The following is a 22,646-nucleotide window of genomic DNA, read 5'->3' as shown; positions in this document are numbered from 1 at the left end:
CTCATCGGAGGGCTTACTTCTCTTCAAGTTTGTTGATTTCGTTCTAAACATGCGTATGTTTGGTTGCGTTTGATTTGAATGAATGTCTTTTCAACTGCAATATCAAGGTGAATTCCAATAACATATTCTGTATTCTCCCTTATAACAACACACATGCAACATTCAAATTTTCCAGGAAAAAGAAACGGAAGAAATTGGGTTTACAATGGTGGGAAGTTGAGGGTGGAAGGGAGGAGGAAATAACGGTGAATACAATGACAATTGGGGTCTTACCATCTCCAGTGAACTGGCCCTTGTTGAGGCCGAACGCCTGCAGACGGACCTGGTCGGCATAGAGAGTGGTGCGGGTGCTCCCAAGGGTCACCATCTGCTCCGAGTTGCACATGTAGTACGTGTTCAAGTTGCTCTGATTGAAGCTTTGCGTTGTACTCTCATACACCATAGACATGTTGGCTGCACGTATAGTTACAGGACAAATTGCACAATAAAACACTGATCATCACAACATGACTTAACTATCTGTTGTCAGGTTTCAATGGTACTCTCAAATATCAGCTGGGACTGCATGCATAGTTTTCAGACAAATTATACAATTAAATACTGATACGCCTATATTTTACATAAATTCTTTGGCAAACAGGAAAACGAGTCTGAACAGCCAAACAAGTAAATATAAAACATAAAGGAACATAGCGCTTGGAAACGCAATAACCCCCCACCCCCCCCCCCCCCCCCCCCCTCCCAAGCAGGAAAGCCAGCATACCATCAGCAGCATCAGGGAAGTTTTCAGCATCCAGAGTGACGTTCAGGCTGATTTTGGACCCGGCAGGGACAGTGGTGAGGGTTTCAGTGATTTCCAGCTGATAGTCACTGCCAGCAATCACCATGGTGGCAGTTTCATTGCCGCAAGTACCGGTGACATTAGCGCTGCCATCAACAATCATCACTTTGGAGAACACCTGTAAAGCAAGCGATGAGGACCATGAAGTTTCAGGGCCAGTATGTATCCTTGAGCTAATTCAGCCCACTGTAATAATATCTCAATGCATGAGTCGAGGTTAGCTCTATCCTCGTGCTAAAATCCGGGTCAAACTATCCCCTTGTTTTGAAGCTGATAAGTCTTTTATCCCAGCGTTAGTTGAAAAACATGGCGGCGGTCGCTCTTCAAGTGCAAAGAAACCATGTTTTCACATACAGGAATAACCTATTTGGTGTGTTTGATGTATATGAACTGTAAATTTTTTTTCGGTTTTGCCGTGGAAATTTGTGTGATCACTGACGGTGTTTAAAACGAATTTGAACTTCAAGTCGAAATGGCGATCCACCCACCCCCTCCCTTTCTTTCTTTTCTTTCTTTATTCGAAAATTTTTAATTAAATTTTCATTTGATTAATATACTTACCCGAATCACATAATAGCATTGACACACTTCGAGATGCTTAGGTCTGATAAAAGCTACCCGTCTAGGTATAAGGGAAGCAACCCCAACTAAAAAAGTGACAGCACCATGGTACTTGCCACCCACGGTTGCCCCCCATTAGTGAGTGAACTACGTCACCATAGGTGCCTACCACGTGATAACCATCAATCGACTTATAGAATACTAAGAAACTATAAAGCGGGGCAGGCGGGAGGGAATTACCTATGTGATTCGGGTAAGTATATCAATCAAATGAAAATTTAATTAAATTTGATTAAATTACATATTCTTACTCCGAATCACATAATAGCAGATAACTCCAACAAGGTGGTGGGTAAGATAAAAAAAGTTCAAACTCACCCAAAAAACTGGAGAGGCATCATCCAGCCGCCGCCAAGTCAGGAATGGACCATGATCCATCCTGACAGAAGGCAGCAATAAGAATTGGAAACCCGATAAGTACAAAATCTGAGCGCCAGTAAACTAAGCGCAGGACGTCAACCAACCTAACGACCGAGGAGGAGGCCCGGGCCCTAGAAACATGAGCTCGGGCCGAGCAGAAGGGGAAGAAAAAGAAAGCTATAACAAAGGTGGTGGGGAAATCCCGAGCCACTCTAAAGCCTTGCCAAAAAACTGGCCCGCTGCCAAAAGTCAGGAAGGGCCCCATGAGAAAGAAAAATCTAACTCACTCTAAAACCCCTGACAGGAACTGGCCCACTGCCAACAGACAGAAAAGGACCGAGAACCATCCTGATGACGGCACGATGACTCTCAAGCAAAAGTTGCACTTCTTCCAATCTCCTGAACCGAAAAACAGCCCAGAAAGGGGCTCAAGTCTTGAATAAACCCGAGCCGAGTAGAGGGACAGACAAGCTGCCCCCCCCCCCCCCCCCCCCTTACTATTGGAAGGAAATGCCAATACCCTGGAAACGACCATGCGTAAGGTTGGCCATTCATAAATGAAAAGGACCAACCTTCACGGAGACCGTAAGACAATCATGCCAAAGTATATAAACCTTGGGATGGAGTGAGGCCCGAAAGGCCTGAGAGATACCAGTCAGCTCCAGGAAGGAGTGACCCATCTCCAAGAAAGAGAGAGAGACAACTGAGTACAAGATACCAGAGTCCAACTCAAAGAGAAAATCTCAAAGGAGACGGTCACCCGTAGTCCTCTACCAGTCCATGCGGAAGCATAGAGAGAGGTAAAAAGAGGAAGCAGCGGCCTACGATAAAGCTTAAGCCACCGGAAATGCGGAGATCACGGTGGCCAAAGCCTGATGTGACCGGTGACCCTAAACAAAATGACGAAAAGTCAGAGTGTTCGCAGAGCAGTCTGCTTGTAGGTAATTGAATGAAAATCAAGAACCCAAAACAGAAAACAAGACTGGAAAGGAAAAACGGAAAACCGTGAAGCCAACCAGCGTTAGAACAAGAGTTCTCAGGGAAAAGGGCCCGAAGAAAAATTCGCGGCAGACAAAACCCAGAAAAAATTCCTGAGTTTGGCTGAAAAGCCAAACACGTCTGATTACCTCAAAACCGAGAATCAGACACGGAAAACAACAGGCGAACGTCAGTAATAGTTGCAAGTGGTAGAAGGGTGACCGTAACACTGGCAACCCAACCCACCGGAAGTCGACCCGACTCGCCTCATGTCGGAATGAGGGAGAAGAGGAAGAGACCAAATCTAAAGACACGGGGACCGTAGTCGCCCGTGCCAGGCAGGAGACTATTACACAGGCTAAGGCTGGGAGCCATAACGCCCGTAGACCGGCCATAAAAGATGCTGGACTAAAGCCCGCACCAAGAAAACCGGAACATTAACTAGACCTCTGCCGAAAGGAGAGGAGTAACCAACGAAGCTGAGAAAAGTGATAGGCCACAAGAATGACTCCACACCATGCATTGCCAAAAACAATGCAACCTCAGGAAAATCTGAATGTAACTTCCGAGGACAACTCAAGTAAACCTTAAGTTTGGACGAAACACCAGAACAAGTCCGATCGCTAGAGAAAGACAGAGTCAGACTCAGCGAAAGACCAACTAGGACTGAGTCCATAAGAGAAAGCAACAACCACCACCGCCGACGAAAGGAATGGCTGTTGCACCAGCTGAGGCTAAAAAACCCGGATGCCCTAAGGCCAGCTGTTGTTCCGATAACACAGACTACAACGTCTGTGAAAGAAACAACCTCTCCGGTTAAACCTGAGCTGAGGACTTAGCCTGAAAGGGCTGAGTCTGCTAGGTAGAGCCTGTTTTGCTGCCTCAAAGCTTGAAGAGCAAAAGAAGAGACCTGAAGGTCCCTATGAGTCTATCTCCAACCTCCTGGCCTCCAAGCCGGGAAGCCGAAGAGAGACCCATCCACCGAGGGTGAAGAACTAAGGGAGTCTCTCGTTGATTCCGCATAAAGTTAGGAATGGGCGAGGAACAAGTCCAGTCTGTACATGACCGCATGGACATTGTGCATAGAGGACGACCTCCTCTGTTCTAAATTCACCCTAGCAAAGGTGGAGAAAGCGTCCCCTGCGTCCTGCTCTCACTGAGTGTAAAGGTCGCCAAGGACTCCGTAAAGGAGTGTCTCCAAAAAGGAGGCAAGTTCCAAAAGCTGTCTGCCCCTTCCTCAGAGGGGAAGAGAGTCCGCTCAGAGAGCAGGGGACTCAAATCGTTCCCCAAAGGCTTCGTACAACCGAAGGAGTTCCGGCGTGACCGGCAAAGGTGCACGCGGAAGGGAAAAAGACGACAGCAAATTCCACCTCATTGGGGGTGAGGCTTGCCCTGGGACGCGCCTCTACCCCTGCCCGAAGACGACCTCTTGCCCGAACCACAGAAAGGGGCATGAGGCCTCTTGCGGGAAGCAGGGTGCGGCTGAGAGGAGGTCTTAGTCTGCTTAGACTGAGCCTGCTTAGGCGTGGCCTGCTTCTGCTGCTTCAGTGACTGAAGAGCAAAGGAAGAGAACTGAGTGTCTCTGTTGCTCTCAATCTCCTGCTTCCTGGCATCAGAGGCCAGGTGGCAGAAGAGAGAGAGCCCTCGACAAAGGGCGACGAACGGAGGGTGTTCCTTGTCGACTCCTCCGTGACCTGGGAGTGGGCAAGGAACAAGTCCCTTCTGCACGTGCCGCGTGGGCATAGTGCAGAGAGGACAACCTCATCTGCTCTTCGTTCACCCTAGCAAGTGTCGAGAGAAGAGTGGAGATGTCTTCCGCATCCTGCAAGAGTAAAGGGCACCAATGACCTCGTAAGAGCCCGAGAAAGGGCTCTAAGGAGCGTCTCCGAAATGGAACTAAGTTCCAAGAGCTGTCTGCCAACTTCTACAGAAGAGGAAAGAGTCCGCTCAGAAAGAGGCAAACAAGAGTCCTTCTTCAAGGGCTTCGTGGGCGGGGATATAGCTCAGTTGGTAGCGCGCTGGATTTGTATTCAGTTGGCCGCTGTCAGCGTGAGTTCGATCCCAGGTTCGGCGGAAATTTATTTCACAGAGTCAACTTTGTGTGCAGACTCTCTTCGGTGTCCGAACCTCCCCCCATCTACACTACATTGGGTGTGCACGTTAAAGATCCCACGATTGACAAAAGGGTCTTTCCTGGCAAAATTGCTTAGGCACAGTTAATAATTGTCTACCTATACCCGTGTGACTTGGAATAATAGGTCGTGAAAGGTAAATAAATTATGCGCCGCAATGGCTGCAATCTACTGGCCGTATAAAATTACATCTCACACGGCATCACTGCAGAGCGCCTAGAACTGTACCCACGGAATATGCGCGATATAAGACTCATTGATTGATTGATTGATTCGTGAGAAGCGGGAGAAGTTCCGGTGTGACCTGCAAAGGTGCACGCGGAAGGGCAAACAGCGAAAGTAAGTTCCGGGACAACTTTGGCATAGGCAACTTCCTCTGAGCCGCGGGGGGCACGAAGGAGGAAGCCTGAGCAGGAGAGGCGAGATATTCCAGTGCCAGTTCCGGAACTGAACCGTGCGGAACCAGCAACGGAACTGAGACCGAAGGGAGACCGCTGCCGGAAGGCATGGTCTTGGCGAAAAGCCTTGAGAACTGAAACACCACTGAGGGCAACTCAAGAAACCGGAAGTAGCTATCTTCCTCCTTCGCCAACCGGAAGTCAGCCATCGCTGAAGGCGCGGCCACAGAGGGCTTTGCCGACGACGCAGCTCCTTCTGGAAAATAGCGGGACGTGACCTCCGCGGCAGCCTCAAGGGCAACCTTGAAGCTGGCCGGAGCCCCCGAGAGCGTCTGCTCATCGTCAACGGACCTGGAGTCCGAAGCGACCAACGAAGGGGGGTGGCGCAAAGCCACCAGAACCCAAGAAAGGACGCTGCATAAAGAGGCCGGAAGACTGAAGTCCGTCCTGCTGGAAGTCAACCGAACTCATATCCTGACTAAGAGGAAGCTGAGCAGAGTCAAAAACCGAAGCTGGGGGACGTGAGGCATCAGCAGACCCCACCACCAAAGTGTGTGGCAGCTGCTGGCTCACCTGAGGTCGGAGGCCCATATGCCCGAAGGGCAAACCGTGTCCAACGTTCCCCGACGATCCAGAGGAAGCGGCAGGAAATGAACCGGAAAATCCGTGCAGAGTCGGAAGTGCAGCTGAAACAGCGGCGCTATGCCAGATCTGTTGCTGCACAGAGTGAGGGCTGAAGCCCGGAAACCCGTAGGTATGACCTTGAGTCAAACCGGAAGTGACAGTAGCCTGTGCACTCGAGGAATGACCTGTATGACCTTCAGTCAAACCGGAAGTGACAGTAGCCTGTGCACTCGAGGAATGACCTGTATGACCTTGAGTCAAACCGGAAGTGACAGTAGCCTGTGCACTCGAGGGATGACCTGATGACCTTGAGTCAAACCGGAAGTGACAGTAGTCTGTGCACTCAAGGGATGACCTCTAATTCCGGCGGGAGCCGGAAGGACAGCTGCCGGAAACGGCTGCTGCGGTAAGGCGTGGTTCAGACCGGACGTGACAGTAGCCTGTGCACTAACCGAAGAACCACTACTTCCGGCCGGAGCCGGAAGCCCAGCTGTCGCGGACGACTGCTGGTGTAAGGCGAAGTTCGAGCCGGACGTGACAGTAGCCTGTGCACTAGCCGGTGAACCTTTGCTTCCGGGAACCGGAAGAGCAGCTGCCGTAAACGGCTGCTGCGAACACCAACCTTGCTGTGACCTTGTCCCCTGAGGGACATGCCCTGTTACACTACCGCAAGCAGTAGGCAACGAGTGCAGGCCAAGAAGCGAAGACGAGGCTCCCGGCGGGGACAGTCCACAAACATCACGGTGGCCGGCAGTCTGGTCAAGGGCGGACAAGGTCACTGAAGGCCCCGACGTCAAAAGAGACGCCAAGGAAAGAACGTCGCTAACCCCCAGGCGGGGGACGGTGCTGGCAACAGCGTCCGTCCGTGACATCTCCTCGCGGACGAGGCTTCGAATTTCTGGAAGCAAAGAGGAGATCAAAATAGACACCAGAGCTTCTCAGAAGCTCTGGTGCCACAACCGAAGACGAAACAGCGGCCTTAGAGGCAGACGCAAGCGGTTGAGAGCCGGACGGCAAACGTCCGGCGAAGAGATCGGTACCGAAAACGAAGTTTACTCTTAGGGTCCGACAATGATTACAGGATTCTTGCTAGAAGACACAGGTGCAGAGGATTTGGGCTTACCAGGGCCCTTGCCCTTACCCTCAGCCTTCGCACCCCTCTTTTGATCGCTGTCGGCCATGTTAAGACCAAGAGAAACAAGTAAACAAACAACTGAAAATAGCAAAGTCCGAACGGACGCAAAATTTCAGAAGCAAGCAAGCGCACAAAACTAACACATGCGAAGTAGCTACCGAAAGGCAGCTAAGAACAAGCTAGAAATAGCGTTAAGCGTCCGCACGGACGAAAACAACAAAATAGCAAAGGCCACGTGCTAGCAAAAAATGGCGACCGGCAAGGAAGCCAACAACTACTGAGAACTTCAAAGTCCAACGGACTAGCGAAATTAACAGCAGAACAACAACAACAAGTCAAAGACTAAAAGGAATGATCTCACCAGCTGCAAAGCCAGCAAGAAGACGGGGGCCGAGGCCGGTGGATGTCAGCAGACAACGAAACAGCCAGAGCAAGCAAAACACGACCGTCTCTCTCAAGTGATAGAAGTCGATTGATGGTTATCACGTGGTAGGCACCTATGGTGACGTAGTTCACCCACTAATGGGAGGCAACCGTGGGTGGCAAGTACCATGGTGCTGTCACTTTTTTAGTTGGGGTTGCTTCCCTTATACCTAGACGGGTAGCTTTCATCAGACCTAAGCATCTCGAAGTGTGTCAATGCTATTATGTGATTCGGAGTAAGAATATGTAATTTAATTGGTGTTTAACGTCGTTTTCAACCGTTCAAGGTTATATCGCGACGGGGAAAGGGGGGGAGATGGGATAGAGCCACTTGTTAATTGTTTCTTGTTCACAAAAGCACTAATCAAAAAATGCTCCAGGGGCTTGCAACGTAGTACAATATATTACCTTACTGGGAGAATGCAAGTTTCCAGTACAAAGGACTTAACATTTCTTACATACTGCTTGACTCCCCCTCCCTTTGCCTCCAACTTACATCACTAGAACCCTAGAACAAATGTCCTTGTTGCGTTGCATTTCACCTACCCTATTGTGCATTTACACAAGAAAACAACAACGCGAAGAAAACAATGGCATGAGAGCAAGACCGGAACCCAGTTTGAAGAAACATTTCATCACTCTTTTTATGACGTCAAGGTCTACATTGGTCATTTACAGCAGAGCGACGTCACCTTTCGAACGTGGATCCCTGAATTTAGAACGGCCTTGACATCCTATCATGCGTAGAGATGCGGAAATCCCCATGCCAAAAATAGATCAAGGGTATTGCATGGGTTAGTTATCTCGACTCGTGCATTGCGCTAAAGTATCGATGCTATCCTGGGGATAGAAAGCCCGAGCTAAGCTATTAGCCCGGGTCAAGTTGAACCTCGACACATACATTCCGGCCCAGAGGTCTAGCTTGAAAAACATCCAATATAACCTCAACGTTAAGTTTTTGTCCACGGACAGACAGCCGGACACATGAATCCTAAGACTTGCCTAATAACTTACATGTGAAGGCCTCACACAGAAAGATATTTTTAAAAAGGGTGGGGGAGATATTTGAACATTGCCAGAGAAGACTGAAACCCGCTTTAGCAAAAAAAGCGTCTGCTTCCGTGCAATACATTTAACACTTTCGCGACGGGAGGTGACTAAAGTAGTAACAGCGCTGACACGTCCACGGACGGGAAGTGACTATTTTAGTAACAGACATACAAGGTACACGACTCGTGATTGCTTCCCGGTTTTTGAAGCTTGCAATAAATTGAGTTGTTTCCCTTGATACACGTGACTTGCTCTCCGCCATCTGCAAATTAGAGAAGATTTGAATGGTTTTTTCGAACAAAAAAAATGAATCGAAGGCGAGCCTTGTCACGGGAGGAGATTCTCCGGATGTTGGATCTTGAGGATCCTGTAGATCATGATTCCGACGTGTTGTTTTCGCCTCAAGAAAGCGATAATAGCAGTGATATTGAGGAAGAAACAGTCCTGTTGTTGCTAGTATGAGTCGGCAAACTACACGTGGTAGGGTGGTACTGCATGGATCTTCGATGTGTGGTTGCAAGGGGGGCGTGGCAGCACTGATAACAATGGATGGCTGGAGCCTTCTAATCCTTTTGGAAATGTTCATAGGTGTACAGTTGGGACTTTGTTGTGAAAATGTGACTTATATTCAATATGGATTACCTAGACATCATTTGGTGAGTGTCACAGTTTTGTTTCATTTGAGTCAGGATGCTGTGAGTGAATGCGGGATTTGCTTGTTTTTATATTTAGTCAAGTTTTGACTAAATATTTTAACATCGAGGGGGAATCGAAACGAGGGTCGTGGTGTATGTGTGTGTGTGTGTGTGTGTGTGTGTGTGTGTGTCTGTCTGTCTGTGTGTGTGTGTAGAGCGATTCAGACTAAACTACTGGACCGATCTTTATGAAATTTGACATGAGAGTTCCTGGGTATGAAATCCCCGAACGTTTTTTTCATTTTTTTGATAAATGTCTTTGATGACGTCATATCCGGCTTTTCGTGAAAGTTGAGGCGGCACTGTCACGCCCTCATTTTTCAACCAAATTGGTTCAAATTTTGGTCAAGTAATCTTCGACGAAGCCCGGGGTTTGGTATTGCATTTCAGCTTGGTGGCTTAAAAATTAATTAATGACTTTGGTCATTAAAAATCGGAAAATTGTAAAAAAGAATAAAAATTTATAAAACGATCCAAATTTACGTTTATCTTATTCTCCATCATTTGCTGATTCCAAAAACATATAAATATGTTATATTTGGATTAAAAACAAGCTCTGAAAATTAAATATATAAAAATTATTATCAAAATTAAATTGTCCAAATCAATTTAAAAACACTTTCAGCTTATTCCTTGTCGGTTCCTGATTCCAAAAACATATAGATATGATATGTTTCGATTAAAAACACGCTCAGAAAGTTAAAACAAAGAGAGGTACAGAAAAGCGTGCTATCCTTCTTAGCGCAACTACTACCCCGCTCTTCTTGTCAATTTCACTGCCTTTGCCATGAGCGGTGGACTGACGATGCTACGAGTATACGGTCTTGCTGAAAAATGGCAGCTACTTGACTAAATATTGTATTTTCGCCTTACGCGACTTGTTTATATTTAGTCAAGTTTTGACTAAATATTTTAACATCGAGGGGGAATCGAAACGAGGGTTGTGGTGTATGTGCGTGTGTGCGTGTGTGTGTCTGTGTGTGTGTGTAGAGCGATTCAGACTAAACTACTGGACCGATCTTTATGAAATTTGACATGAGAGTTCCTGGGTATGAAATCCCCAGACGTTTTTTTCATTTTTTTGATAAATGTCTTTGATGACGTCATATCCGGCTTTTCGTGAAAGTTGAGGCGGCACTGTCACGCTCTCATTTTTCAACCAAATTGGTTGAAATTTTGGTCAAGTAATCTTCGACGAAGCCCGGACTTCGGTATTGCATTTCAGCTTGGTGGCTTAAAAATTAATTAATGACTTTGGTCATTAAAAATCTGAAAATTGTAAAAAAAATAAAAATTTATAAAACGATCCAAATTACGTTTATCTTATTCTCCATCATTTGCTGATTCCAAAAACATATAAATATGTTATATTCGGATTAAAAACAAGCTCTGAAAATTAAATATATCAAAATTATTATCAAAATTAAATTGTCGAAATCAATTTAAAAACACTTTCATCTTATTCCTTGTCGGTTCCTGATTCCAAAAACATATAGATATGATATGTTTGGATTAAAAACACGCTCAGAAAGTTAAAACAAAGAGAGGTACAGAAAAGCGTGCTATCCTTCTTAGCGCAACTACTACCCCGCTCTTCTTGTCAATTTCACTGCCTTTGCCATGAGCGGTGGACTGACGATGCTACGAGTATACGGTCTTGCTGAAAAATGGCATTGCGTTCAGTTTCATTCTGTGAGTTCGACAGCTACTTGACTAAATATTGTATTTTCGCCTTACGCGACTTGTTTCTTTGTACTGTCTCCTTATTTCTGTGTAGAATTTTAACAATATTTCAGCTAATTCATAGGTTTTACACCTTGTTTGGTTATAAAATTATTTATAATACTTACTGTTAAAAAATAACTTTTAAAAAAGCAGTGGAAAAGAAAACACACAAAAAAACACAAATTATTTCACCCCCCCTTTGCTAAAACAAATCGCGTGACAAACTTATAAATAGCACGACTGAACTGGGCATCCATTTTTTAATTAGTACAGAAAATTTGGTGGTGATTGGACTTAATTCAAGCTTGCTAGACAGATTTCTTTACAGTTACCGTAAAATCCCTAGCATAAGCCCACACCCCCTGTGCACTGATTTGGGGAAAAATTGGGGGGTGGGCGTTTGCTAGGGATAGACCCCTTTGCACAAAGTAAGTTTTGTGCTCAACCGTGTAATTGAGTGAATACAAACCCCGAAAGCATGTAAGTTAGGTCGTGTGAGCAGAAGTGAAGGAAAAAAAAGGGACTTTGAAGCAAAGAAGGCCAACAAGGACAATCATGAGAGAGAGAGAGAGAGAGAGAGAGAGAGAGAGAGAGAGAGAGAGAGAGAGAGAGAGAGAGAGAGAGAGAGAGAAAAGGACTGGCTCTTCTGAAAACAACACAAGCATAGTCATTCATATAAATTTATAAAGTAAAAAGAAAATCGCCAGACCTTTGCAAGGACAAACAATAACAACACAATTCCGGGAAAAAGAAACTTGATGAAATGTCGAAATGTCAACACCAATGAAACCCTTTCTTTCTGTACAGGGAAGACATTACACGATCGTCTTTGGAAATGAAACGTTAACTGAACTTGGATTTTGTCTTCAAAAGGCCCAATCTTTCTGAGAAAGAAAAATCCACAAACTTGGGAAAAAAAAAGAGAAGAGAAACTCGAACAAACATGAACGATGGGTGGGAGTGAGGAGAGGGGACAAAGAATAAGAAAAAAAGGAAAGAAACACGAAAAGGTAAAGAAGGGGAAAAAGATGACTTTTAGAACAGTCTGCACAAATCCTAGTGAAAGTGAGCTTATAGTCTCTTTGAAAAAAGCAGGGTGGGCGTTTGCTAGGTAGTTACCCCTGTGCACAACTTTTGGCCCAAAGTGGGGGGTGGGCGTTTGCTAGATGGTGGGCTTATGCTAGGGATTTTACGGTACTGTTTTTTGGGAAGTTTCTTGGTGGCAAGCTTGGGCAGGAAGGACGTTAACGCCGTGGCAATGCTAGTCACAATAGTGTTAAGCTGTGTGACGGGTTGCTTGATCGAGTCAATTGGCGATTGCCTTGCATGCAACGGATTGTTATGATTGAATCGTAGCCATGTGATGACCTCATCCCCACCATTCCTACTAAACACGGTCACAAATGACCCCCCCCCCCCCCCCAAACCAAAAACACATACCATGGTGTTGTTGGTGGTGTTATAGTCCACAGCGAACTGCAGACCGGCGTCTAGGCGGAAGCAAGCAACGCCCTGGCTGTCGTTCACCACAAACATCACCGGATCCACCGGCTTCACAGTGGGCACAGCTGGTGTGGTGGGGGCCGCCGGAGCCGTTGTGGGTTCGGTTGTGGGGGCAGTTGTGGGTTCGGTGGTGCTGTTTTTGTCTGATTCGCAATCCACCGACGCTGGGTACGCCAAGACAAAAAAAAAAGATTAGATCTCATGGATTTATGCTTCCTGTCTGAAGCTTACCTTGTACAGTTGTAGGCAAGGCAAGACATATTCTACTGGTCACACAACATCAAAACAACAAATGAAAGTTAAGAAGTTTGTTTCACCAGGTTCTTATTATTTTTTACTGTTGAATACCAAGACTAAAATGATTGCTGTATTGTGTAGGCAAACGCACAATTTGGCCGTGTGCCTGAATTTCACGCCTTTCTTGGTTTAGTTCTGTACTACAAAGAAGGGACTTAGAGATTAGATTTACAGAATTCTGTCTGGGTTCATCTCAAACCATAATTTGTTATGGTTTCAGAACTAGTCTGAAGTATTTATGTTGTACAGTGGTTCCTTCTGTTGTCCCTTTGTCTGTTGACCAAAGTATACCTGTCATGACAGGCCACCTGCAATGTAGCAACACCCTTGGCTGGTCCTAAGGTCTTCTTTAATCACAGATACCTCTGTATCAGAAAAAAGTCAAAAATAATTGCAAAAAAATCTCTCAGCCAAACAAGCGAAATGAAATAATTTAAAAAACGCTGTCTGCCCTTGTGAACAATATCCCAACAAGTAATAGCCACAACAAAGTGCGTGTCCGCCCAAAGGCAAATTGAAATCGTTTCAGAACGCTGTTTATCCCCCGTGGACATAATTCCGGTAAGATTTACTCACATCCGCTGTAGTTGCCATTGTCAAGACCAAAAGCCTGAGCCTTCAGGTCCCTGATGGTCTGAGTGACGGTGTATGTGACGTTGTCAGTCGTGTTGCCGTTAAGCTCGAAGGAGAAGTTCTGCACTGCAGCGCATATGTAGGAATCATTCTTCGGAGACAGAGTGATGTTGCCTCTGTCAGTCATAGATACGAAGTCTGAAAACAGCACACAAACAGAAAACTTGTGAGCCACTCAAAAGACCAGCCTGTAAACTGTACCAACAGAGAAGCGAGTGTCAAGCAAAACACAGTACAAAGCAGAAACTATGTTACAGAAATGGAGATTTTTTGTCTATAGTGTTCTTTAAATAATAAAAAAACGCTCGCGTTGGACCCGAGTACTCTTCAGACATTCACACACACACACACACACACACACACACACACACACACACACACACACACACACACACTCTCTCCCTCACTCCCTCCCTCTCTCTCTTTCTTTCTTTCTTACACACACAAACAAACACACATGAGTACAGACTCATGCATGCATGCATGCATGCACACACACACACACAAACAGTAACACTAACACATGTGCACAAAATGAACACACACACACACACACACACACCGCGCAAAGAGAAAAAGACTACAGGGAGGCATTGACGTCAAAGACTTTCGACCGTGGCACTATTCTTGGTTTACGGTACCATTCGGCGGCTTTGCTACGAGTATGCCATAGTCTTGGTTGGCCAAGACCTTGCACCGTTCTATCAGACTGCCTGGCTAGCCGGCTGTTGCACCGCGAATTCCTCCCACCGCCAAGTCGTTTTTTTTGTGGTTTATTTTGCATTTAGGTCCCAGGTAACATTATGAAGTTTTAATACGATCAATCGGACCTATTATCAAGTTAGTGTATCAACTTTTGAACGAGCTGCGCCCAGTAGTTTCCCAGCAATAAGCTGTTAAGTCGAGACACACACACACACAGACAATTAAAGTCTGCTGGACCCTTGTACTAGCGTACTCGGGGATAATAATAATAATAGTAATATTAATACAGAATTTTGTTATTGCAAAAAATCCAGGGTTAAACCTTGCTGAGAGCGCTGCGCTGTACAATCATTAGGCAAAACGTTACAATATCAACAGTGCCTTCACCCACACCCACACATACCCTTTGGAATAAGCATGGGTATATGTGGGGTCAACAACCGACATGTACACACAGAAACAACCAAACACACCTGTTGGAAGTGCGGTATTGTTGAAAACCTCTGATGCATTGAAGCTTAGCAACTGGTCTAGCATGACCATGTTATTACTGTCTACGTTGAAGACAAGTAACCATTCAATACTGCCGCCAAACTTCACCGTCATGGAGGCTGAGCTGCCACTGTCATTGCTGCAGGTCCCACTGATAGCTGTTGGATCCACCAGATCTATGGTTTTGTTGTCCTGCATTAACAAGAAGAGCAAACGCTCGATCGAGTCACTTTCGCAGTTCTGAATATTATATGAGGCATCAGATGGACAGGAAGAAATTGCTATTCATAACACAATACAGATGTAAATAATTTGATGTAAAGAATAATCCTATAAAGTTTGAATCAAATCCGATGAATAGTTTCAGAGATATGATATTTCAATTTTTTTCCTTCAAGACATACCTGTGACCTTGAAAAAGGTCAAAGGTCACCAAAGCAGACGTCAAAGTGTAGAGGTCACTGGGAGTCACGTTCACATAAAATTTGAGCCCGGTCACTTTTATAGTTTCCGAGAAAAGCCCAACGTTAAGTTGTGTGTTGCCGAACAGAAAAGGCTAGTTATCTCCCTTGTTTTTCTGATAACGTTCGTAAAAGGCTACAGATGTAAATACTTTGATGTAAAGAATAATCCTACAAAGTTTCAATCACATCCGATGAACTTTGTCAAAGATATAAAATGTCTAATTTTTCCTTTGACGCTGACCTGTGACCTTGAAAAAGGTCAAAGGTCAACGAAACCATCGTTAAAGTGTAGAGGTCATTGGAGGTCACGACTAAACAAAATATGAGCCGGATCGCTTTGATAGTTTCCGAGAAAAGTCCAACGTTAAGGTGGTGTCTACGGCCGGCCGGCCGGCCGGCCGGACAGACTAACACTGACCGATTACATAGAGTCACTTTTTCTCAAGTGACTCAAAAACAAAACAACCAACAATGTACTGACACAAGCTGCTGGTGAAGCTGCCACACCTAGCATACAGCGCTAGCACTACCTGCAGCTTAGTTATACATCTGCAGACCTGTTTACGCCCAATACTTGACAGAGTAATGGTCAAGTCAAAATACATTGTATTAACGTCGTCGTGGAATTTTGGTGTAACTCGTTTATTTTAAAGAGCTTTTCAGGAGAAACTGATTATTTTTATTATGAAATAGTGTTTAAATTTGTACCTGGTATGGACAGAAAGGTAAAAGAATGTTAAATCGCCAAGAATACAGTTACGCCATAATTCCATGACGACATCAATATTGCAAGGCCAAAAAAAAAAAGTTGTATGTTTCTGGTCACCCGACCCTTCCTAGTTTTTTCCCGCCGACCCTTGACTTTTTTTTATTGCATTAGTAAAACAAGAAGAGCAAACGCTCGATCGAGTCACTTTCGCAGTTCTGAATATTATATGAGGCATCAGATGGACAGGAAGAAATTGCTATTCACAACACAATGAGTCACGTTCACATAAAATTTGAGCCCGGTCACTTTTATAGTTTCCGAGAAAAGCCCAACGTTAAGTTGTGTGTTGCCGAACAGAAAAGGCTAGTTATCTCCCTTGTTTTTCTGATAACGTTCGTAAAAGGCTACAGATGTAAATACTTTGATGTAAAGAATAATCCTACAAAGTTTCAATCACATCCGATGAACTTTGTCAAAGATATAAAATGTCTAATTTTTCCTTTGACGCTGACCTGTGACCTTGAAAAAGGTCAAAGGTCAACGAAACCATCGTTAAAGTGTAGAGGTCATTGGAGGTCACGACTAAACAAAATATGAGCCCGATCGCTTTGATAGTTTCCGAGAAAAGTCCAACGTTAAGGTGGTGTCTACGGACGGCCGGCCGGACGGCCGGCCGGCCGGCCGGACAGACTAACACTGACCGATTACATAGAGTCACTTTTTCTCAAGTGACTCAAAAAAAGAAAAAAGCGTCAAAACGAAAGTAACAGACGGCAGACGACACAAGGGGGATAACCCCGCATCCCTTTTGTCTCATTTGTTTTGTAATGTGTTGTCTTTCTCTTTGTATAGTAAGTCCAGTCTCTTTGCGTCACTGTATAGTTATTTTCTACCCTGACCAACAACAAACAAAAAACAAGAAGGGCAAAGCCCATACGACTCACATGCTTGACCTTGACCTTTACATGACCTTGACCTTCAGAGTCAAGGTCAAATAACTAAACCTAGCAATGACATCATACACTAAGAACTTTATACATTTTTCCTACCAAAATACATGTGACCTTGACCCAAGGTCAAGGTCATCCAAGGTCATGCAACACAAAGCTGTTAATTCAAGACATAGGAAGTACAATGGTGCTTATTGGCTCTTTCTACCATGAGATATGGTCACTTTTAGTGGTTCACTACCTTATTTTGGTCACATTTCATAAGGGTCAAAGTGACCTTGACCTTGATCATATGTGACCAAATGTGTCTCATGATGAAAGCAGAACATGTGCCCCACATAATTTTTAAGTTTGAAACAGTTATCTTCCATAGTTCAGGGTCAAGGTCACTTCAAAATATGTATACAATCCAACTTTGAAGAGCTCCTGTGACCTTGACCTTTAAGCAAGGTAAACCAAACTGGTATCAAAAGATGGGGCTTACTTTGCCCTATATATCATATATAGGTGAGGTATTCAATCTCAAAAACTTCAGAGAAAATGGGAAAAATGTGAAAAATAGCTGTTTTTTAGACAACATTTATGGCCCCTGCGACCTTGACCTTGAAGCAAGGTCAAGATGCTATGTATGTTTTTTGGGGCCTTGTCATCATACACCATCTTGCCAAATTTGGTACTGATAGACTGAATAGTGTCCAAGAAATATCCAACGTTAAAGTTTTCCGGACGGCCGGCCGGCCGGACGGACGGACGGACGACTCGGGTGAGTACATACTCACTTTTACTTCGCATGTGAGTCAATTAAAAAAATCCCTACCTACCTACCCTATTTTTTGTAGCCATGTTACCAGAAACATACAACTTTTTTGTGTGTGCCTAATCTGATGACCAAAATACCAATCCAGTGGTTACCAAAAATCAACATGAAAATCATAGTCTGAACAAGGATCGACTTTCTTTTAGCCAAAAATATATAAGCTACTCACAAAAAGTTAAGGATCACTTGCACACAAATTCATAACTTTCCAAATAAGAAAGCCAATGCGTTGGTATTTGGCAAACGTTTAATTCAATGCTTTAGCAATAACGATACAACATTTCCTTCAATTTCGAGCAATCGTGTGGTCTGTACATTTTATCAAAGTGTGTACGTATCGAAATTTAATTTCACAAAGTCGTTGAAATCACAAGACATGACATTCAGATGCTCCCAAAAGTTCAGTAATGCGTGTAACCGCCCTGGCTGTTCTGGCACTCGACGCAGCGAGTCCTCATAGAGTTGACCAGGGTCGTGAAGATCCTCTGTGGAAGCGCCTGCCACTCAGCCTGTAGCTCCTGGTAGAGGTGCTGAACATCCCTGGGAGGGGGGTGGTTGCTCCTCACTTTGCGATCCACAGACCTGGGAACCCCTTTTTTGCACTTGGAGTATTCTCAAACAAACTGAGTGTATTTTCAGAAAAATGAGTGTACTCCACACAACATTTGGACATCCATGATTCAAACATGCGTCACCGTTAATAAAGTTTACCAATACATTTAAAACAAATACCTCTTTCCATGTTTTCTGACAAAAACTGTAATCATGTGTCAAAATACTGGATCGGCTTCGGGATGTGCTTGTGAAGAAAAGTAGTCTTGGAATTTTTCTCATATTTTTTTCCCACTGACCCGGCCTACTGATTGTATTCAAGACAATCATGCGTACAAAATACGGCAACATCATATGGAACCTCTAAAATGCACCTGGAGTACTTTAAAAACAAGTCGCGTAAGGCGAAAATACAATATTTAGTCAAGTAGCTGCCATTTTTCAGCAAGACCGTATACTCGTAGCATCGTCAGTCCACCGCTCATGGCAAAGGCAGTGAAATTGACAAGAAGAGCGGGGTAGTAGTTGCGCTAAGAAGGATAGCACGCTTTTCTGTACCTCTCTTTGTTTTAACTTTCTGAGCGTGTTTTTAATCCAAACATATCATATCTATATGTTTTTGGAATCAGGAACCGACAAGGAATAAGATGAAAGTGTTTTTAAATTGATTTGGACAATTTAATTTTGATAATAATTTTTATATATTTAATTTTCAGAGCTTGTTTTTAATCCGAATATAACATATTTATATGTTTTTGGAATCAGCAAATGATGGAGAATAAGATAAACGTAAATTTGGATCGTTTTATAAATTTTTATTTTTTTTTACAATTTTCAGATTTTTAATGACCAAAGTCATTAATTAATTTTTAAGCCACCAAGCTGAAATGCAATACCGAACCCCGGGCTTCGTCGAAGATTACTTGACCAAAATTTCAACCAATTTGGTTGAAAAATGAGGGCGTGACAGTGCCGCCTCAACTTTTACGAAAAGCCGGATATGACGTCATCAAAGACATTTATCAAAAAAATGAAAAAAACGTTCCGGGATTTCATACCCAGGAACTCTCATGTCAAATTTCATAAAGATCGGTCCAGTAGTTTAGTCTGAATCGCTCTACACACACACACACACACACACACGCACGCACACACGCACGCACGCACACACACACACACGCACATACACCACGACCCTCGTTTCGATTCCCCCTCGATGTTAAAATATTTAGTCAAAACTTGACTAAATATAAAAACACTTGTGTATTTTGAGAAAAACTTGTGTACACAACTTACTAATTTCACTGAACAGCTGTAGTACGTACTGCATGACACTGTTGATACTGCGACTTCTGTCTTGTGTGTGGCGCACGTTAAATGTCTAAGCAGCACCGCCCTGAGATAATTCTCCGTGGATGACGTGGCAAACAAAGTTACGTTTTCTTGTTGAAGTTGTAACATGCAGATTTCAACTTTGACAGTTCCTGGGCACTGTACACCCTGTCGACAGGCATCCCTGGTCTGGACTTGACAACCATCAGACTGTCCATGGTCTCTGGCGTCAGGGAAGCCCTCAGGTCGGTTCGGTTTTTCCTGACACAGGAGAAGACGCGCTCACAGCCTGCATTGCTGTGTGGTATTGTAAGAATGCCAAGCATCACTCTGGCAAGGTTCGAGAACAATGCAACACCAGCAACATCTTTTGTCTGTCCAATAGCAACCCAGGTTGCATCCATCCGTTCCTTCTGAATACTTTTGCCGTGGGGATGAAGTCTGCCATGCTCCGTGAACCGGCTTTCTTCGCCGATTCATGGTCTCTGTGCGATTTTGACAAGCAGTGCCGATCTATGTCGTATTTTCCCGAATGTGCGATCAAAAAGTCCATTTTGCAGTAGCTGCAGTGGGCGAAAGTCTTGCCAGCGTCCGAAGCCACGATGCCTGGGATTGATGCATATTTTCCAAGAAACTCCTGTGCTCTGACACTTTTTTGCTTGGCCACCGGTTGAAGAATTCCATCGCTTTGAGTTTGACGTCGTTTCGGCATGATTGATTATCGCAAATGGCGGAGAAATTTTGGCGCTTTCTTTCGACAATCTGTTCCGTTTGCGTCTCGGCACGGGAACGAGATTTGAAATGACGTCACGCTACAAACACATTTGCCACTGACCGAGGCTCATCGAGACTTCTAATCACGTGACGCGCAACGAGAGTTGTTTGTTTGTTTGTTTATTTGTTGCTTAACGTCCAGCCGACTACGCAGAGCCATATCAGGACGAGGAAGGGGGGGATGAAGGGGGCCACTTGTCAAGCGATTCCTGTTTACAAATGCACTAACCCATTACTTGTGTCCCAGCAGGCTTTAGTAAAACTAAATTAATACCTACTGGAAGATTACCAGTTTCCAGTATGTTAAAATAGGCTTAACCTATCTACTGCTGGACTTACATCAGAACACTAACAGATTAAACTATACATGAATCGCGAGACAAGCGGCAAGAGAAGAGATTTTTGGAAAAAATACAGGTGAATGAGCAAGAAGGCAGAAAAAAGAAAAGAATTCATGAAGAAAAAGAGAGCATCACAGGAAAGAGGAACCAAAAATCTACCTAACAGCAAACTAGAAAGCTCCTGCGGTTCCAAAAACAGGAGGGGCCTTTAATTTCATAACCGCAGTGCCCCACTGCGGGAAACGAGAGTTGGATACCGCCCTGAAATGGCCCTTCGTGGTCGGCTGGGCGTTAAGCAAACAAACAAACAAACGAGAGTTGGATACGGGTTTGTCAAAATAGTGGATCGACTTCGGGATGCATTATGCAGTATTAAAGTAGTATGATCGGATTTTTCTTTCAGCGTATTTTTTTTAACCGGTCGTACTGAGCGTATTTTGTGAAACTAAGCGTACAAAATACGCCCAAAACGTATGGGTTCCCAGGTCTGGATCCAACTCATCCCAGAGGTTCTCAATCGGGTTGAGATCGGGACTGCATGCTGGCCACTCCATTCTGTTGACTCCAGACTGCTGCAGGAAGTCGTTGACCACCCTTGCCCTGTGGGGCGAGCGTTGTCATCCTGGTAGACAGCCTGCGGTCCCATCTGCTGCAGTGTAGGCACAGCCAGCAGTCGAAGGATCTCATCCCGGTATCGGAGGCCAGTCAGGTTACCCTGTACATGAAACAAGGGTGTTCTGTGGTGAAGGCTGAAGGCCCCACAGACCATTACAGAACCTCCACCAAAGGCCACCTTTTCTTGGACAGTGGCGTCAATGTAGCGTTCCCCTTGGCGCCTCCAGACCCTCAGTCGGTCGTCGTTGTGGTTCAGGGTGAAGCGTGATTCATCACTGAACAGGACCTGGGACCTTGCTGACGTGTCCACCTCACGTGACGTCTGCAGAAGGCGCGGCGTGCTGCCCTATGGGCTGGAGTTAAGCGTGGCCGTACAGCTGGGCGACGAGAACGGAGGCTAAACCCATGAAGGCGATTCCGTATGGTCTGCTGGCTGATGTTGGTGTTAGTAGCCACCCTCAGCTGCCTTCGAATAATGCTGGAAGAGGCTGTTCTTTTGTTTGCAAGGCTAGTCGTTCAATGAGACGATCTTCACGTGGAGTTGTCTTCTTTGGTCGCCCAGGTCTGCGTCTTTCCTGGACGGCCCTCCCAGTGGCTGGGAAACGTTGAACCAGTCTGACAATGACCGAGATGGACACGTGAAGTCGCCTGGCCACTTTTCGCTTGGGGACACCATCTTGGAACCATGCAACAGCTCGTCCCCTCTCAAACTCGTTCAATTTTCGTCGGGGAGGCTTTGTCAGATAATGCCTAATACTGGTGGTATGTCTTCTCAAAAAGCCAAGCAAGTGACAGCATCTCACACATAAACAGCAGTGCTTGCACGTGCATAATGGTTTTTCCATGTGGCTTGTGCAATGAGTTCGGGCTGAACGGTCCAAAACAAGGTCCGTTTTCGCAAGTTTCCGCTTTTTCATTTGCTACCAAACTCAGTAGTACAGAATTCCGTGCAATTTTCCCACTAAAACAACATCGCCCACTTACAGCTGAACAAGAATTCATAACAATTTGGTTTGACTAAGAAATAAATAACAGTAGCGAACTGATTTTATTGACCACCTGTTTTCTCATAGTGATCCTTAACTTTTTGTGAGTAGTGTATATTGGAAAATTTCCTAAATAAATTATCATTTAATTAATATACTTACCCGAATCACATTAGCATTGAGTCACCTGAGATGCTTATCACTGAAAAACGCTTACCCGGCTAAAGAATTTAAAGGGAAGCAACCCCATCACCAAAACGAAAGTGAAAGTAGCTTTGGTAATGGGCCAGTACACCGGGAGTTACCTCCCATACGGGTGTATGCCACGTCACTTCCTCTAGGAACACGTGCCTATTATCATACGGCTTTAAAAAATCTTAAAACCATAAGCGGGGCAGGTGGGAGGGAATACAGTATGTGATTCGGGTAAGTATATTAATTAAATGATAATTTATTTAGGAAATTTTCCATTTAATATCATATTCTTACTCCGA

At 44.8% G+C, this 22,646-nt stretch overlaps 1 protein-coding gene across 2 annotated transcripts in view; it reads right to left on the bottom strand.

Annotated features, from left to right (window-relative positions):
- LOC138983721 (lysosome-associated membrane glycoprotein 1-like) overlaps positions 1-22,646 on the bottom strand; it is a 46,388-nt gene that overhangs the window by 9,191 nt on the left and 14,551 nt on the right. For both annotated transcript variants that reach the window (XM_070357027.1, XM_070357028.1), the window contains exons 4-8: positions 14,594-14,804; positions 13,359-13,553; positions 12,423-12,649; positions 764-959; positions 274-453 (exon numbers count right to left, since the gene is read on the bottom strand). In XM_070357027.1, coding sequence (XP_070213128.1) covers positions 274-453; positions 764-959; positions 12,423-12,649; positions 13,359-13,553; positions 14,594-14,804 — 1,009 coding nt within the window. The remainder of the gene's footprint in view (positions 1-273; positions 454-763; positions 960-12,422; positions 12,650-13,358; positions 13,554-14,593; positions 14,805-22,646) is intronic.

Source organism: Littorina saxatilis, linkage group LG13, assembly GCF_037325665.1.
Source record: "Littorina saxatilis isolate snail1 linkage group LG13, US_GU_Lsax_2.0, whole genome shotgun sequence".
NCBI lineage: Eukaryota > Metazoa > Mollusca > Gastropoda > Littorinimorpha > Littorinidae > Littorina > Littorina saxatilis.
The sequence above is the reverse complement of the archived record's forward strand: the minus strand, read 5'-3'. Positions and strand labels throughout refer to the sequence as shown.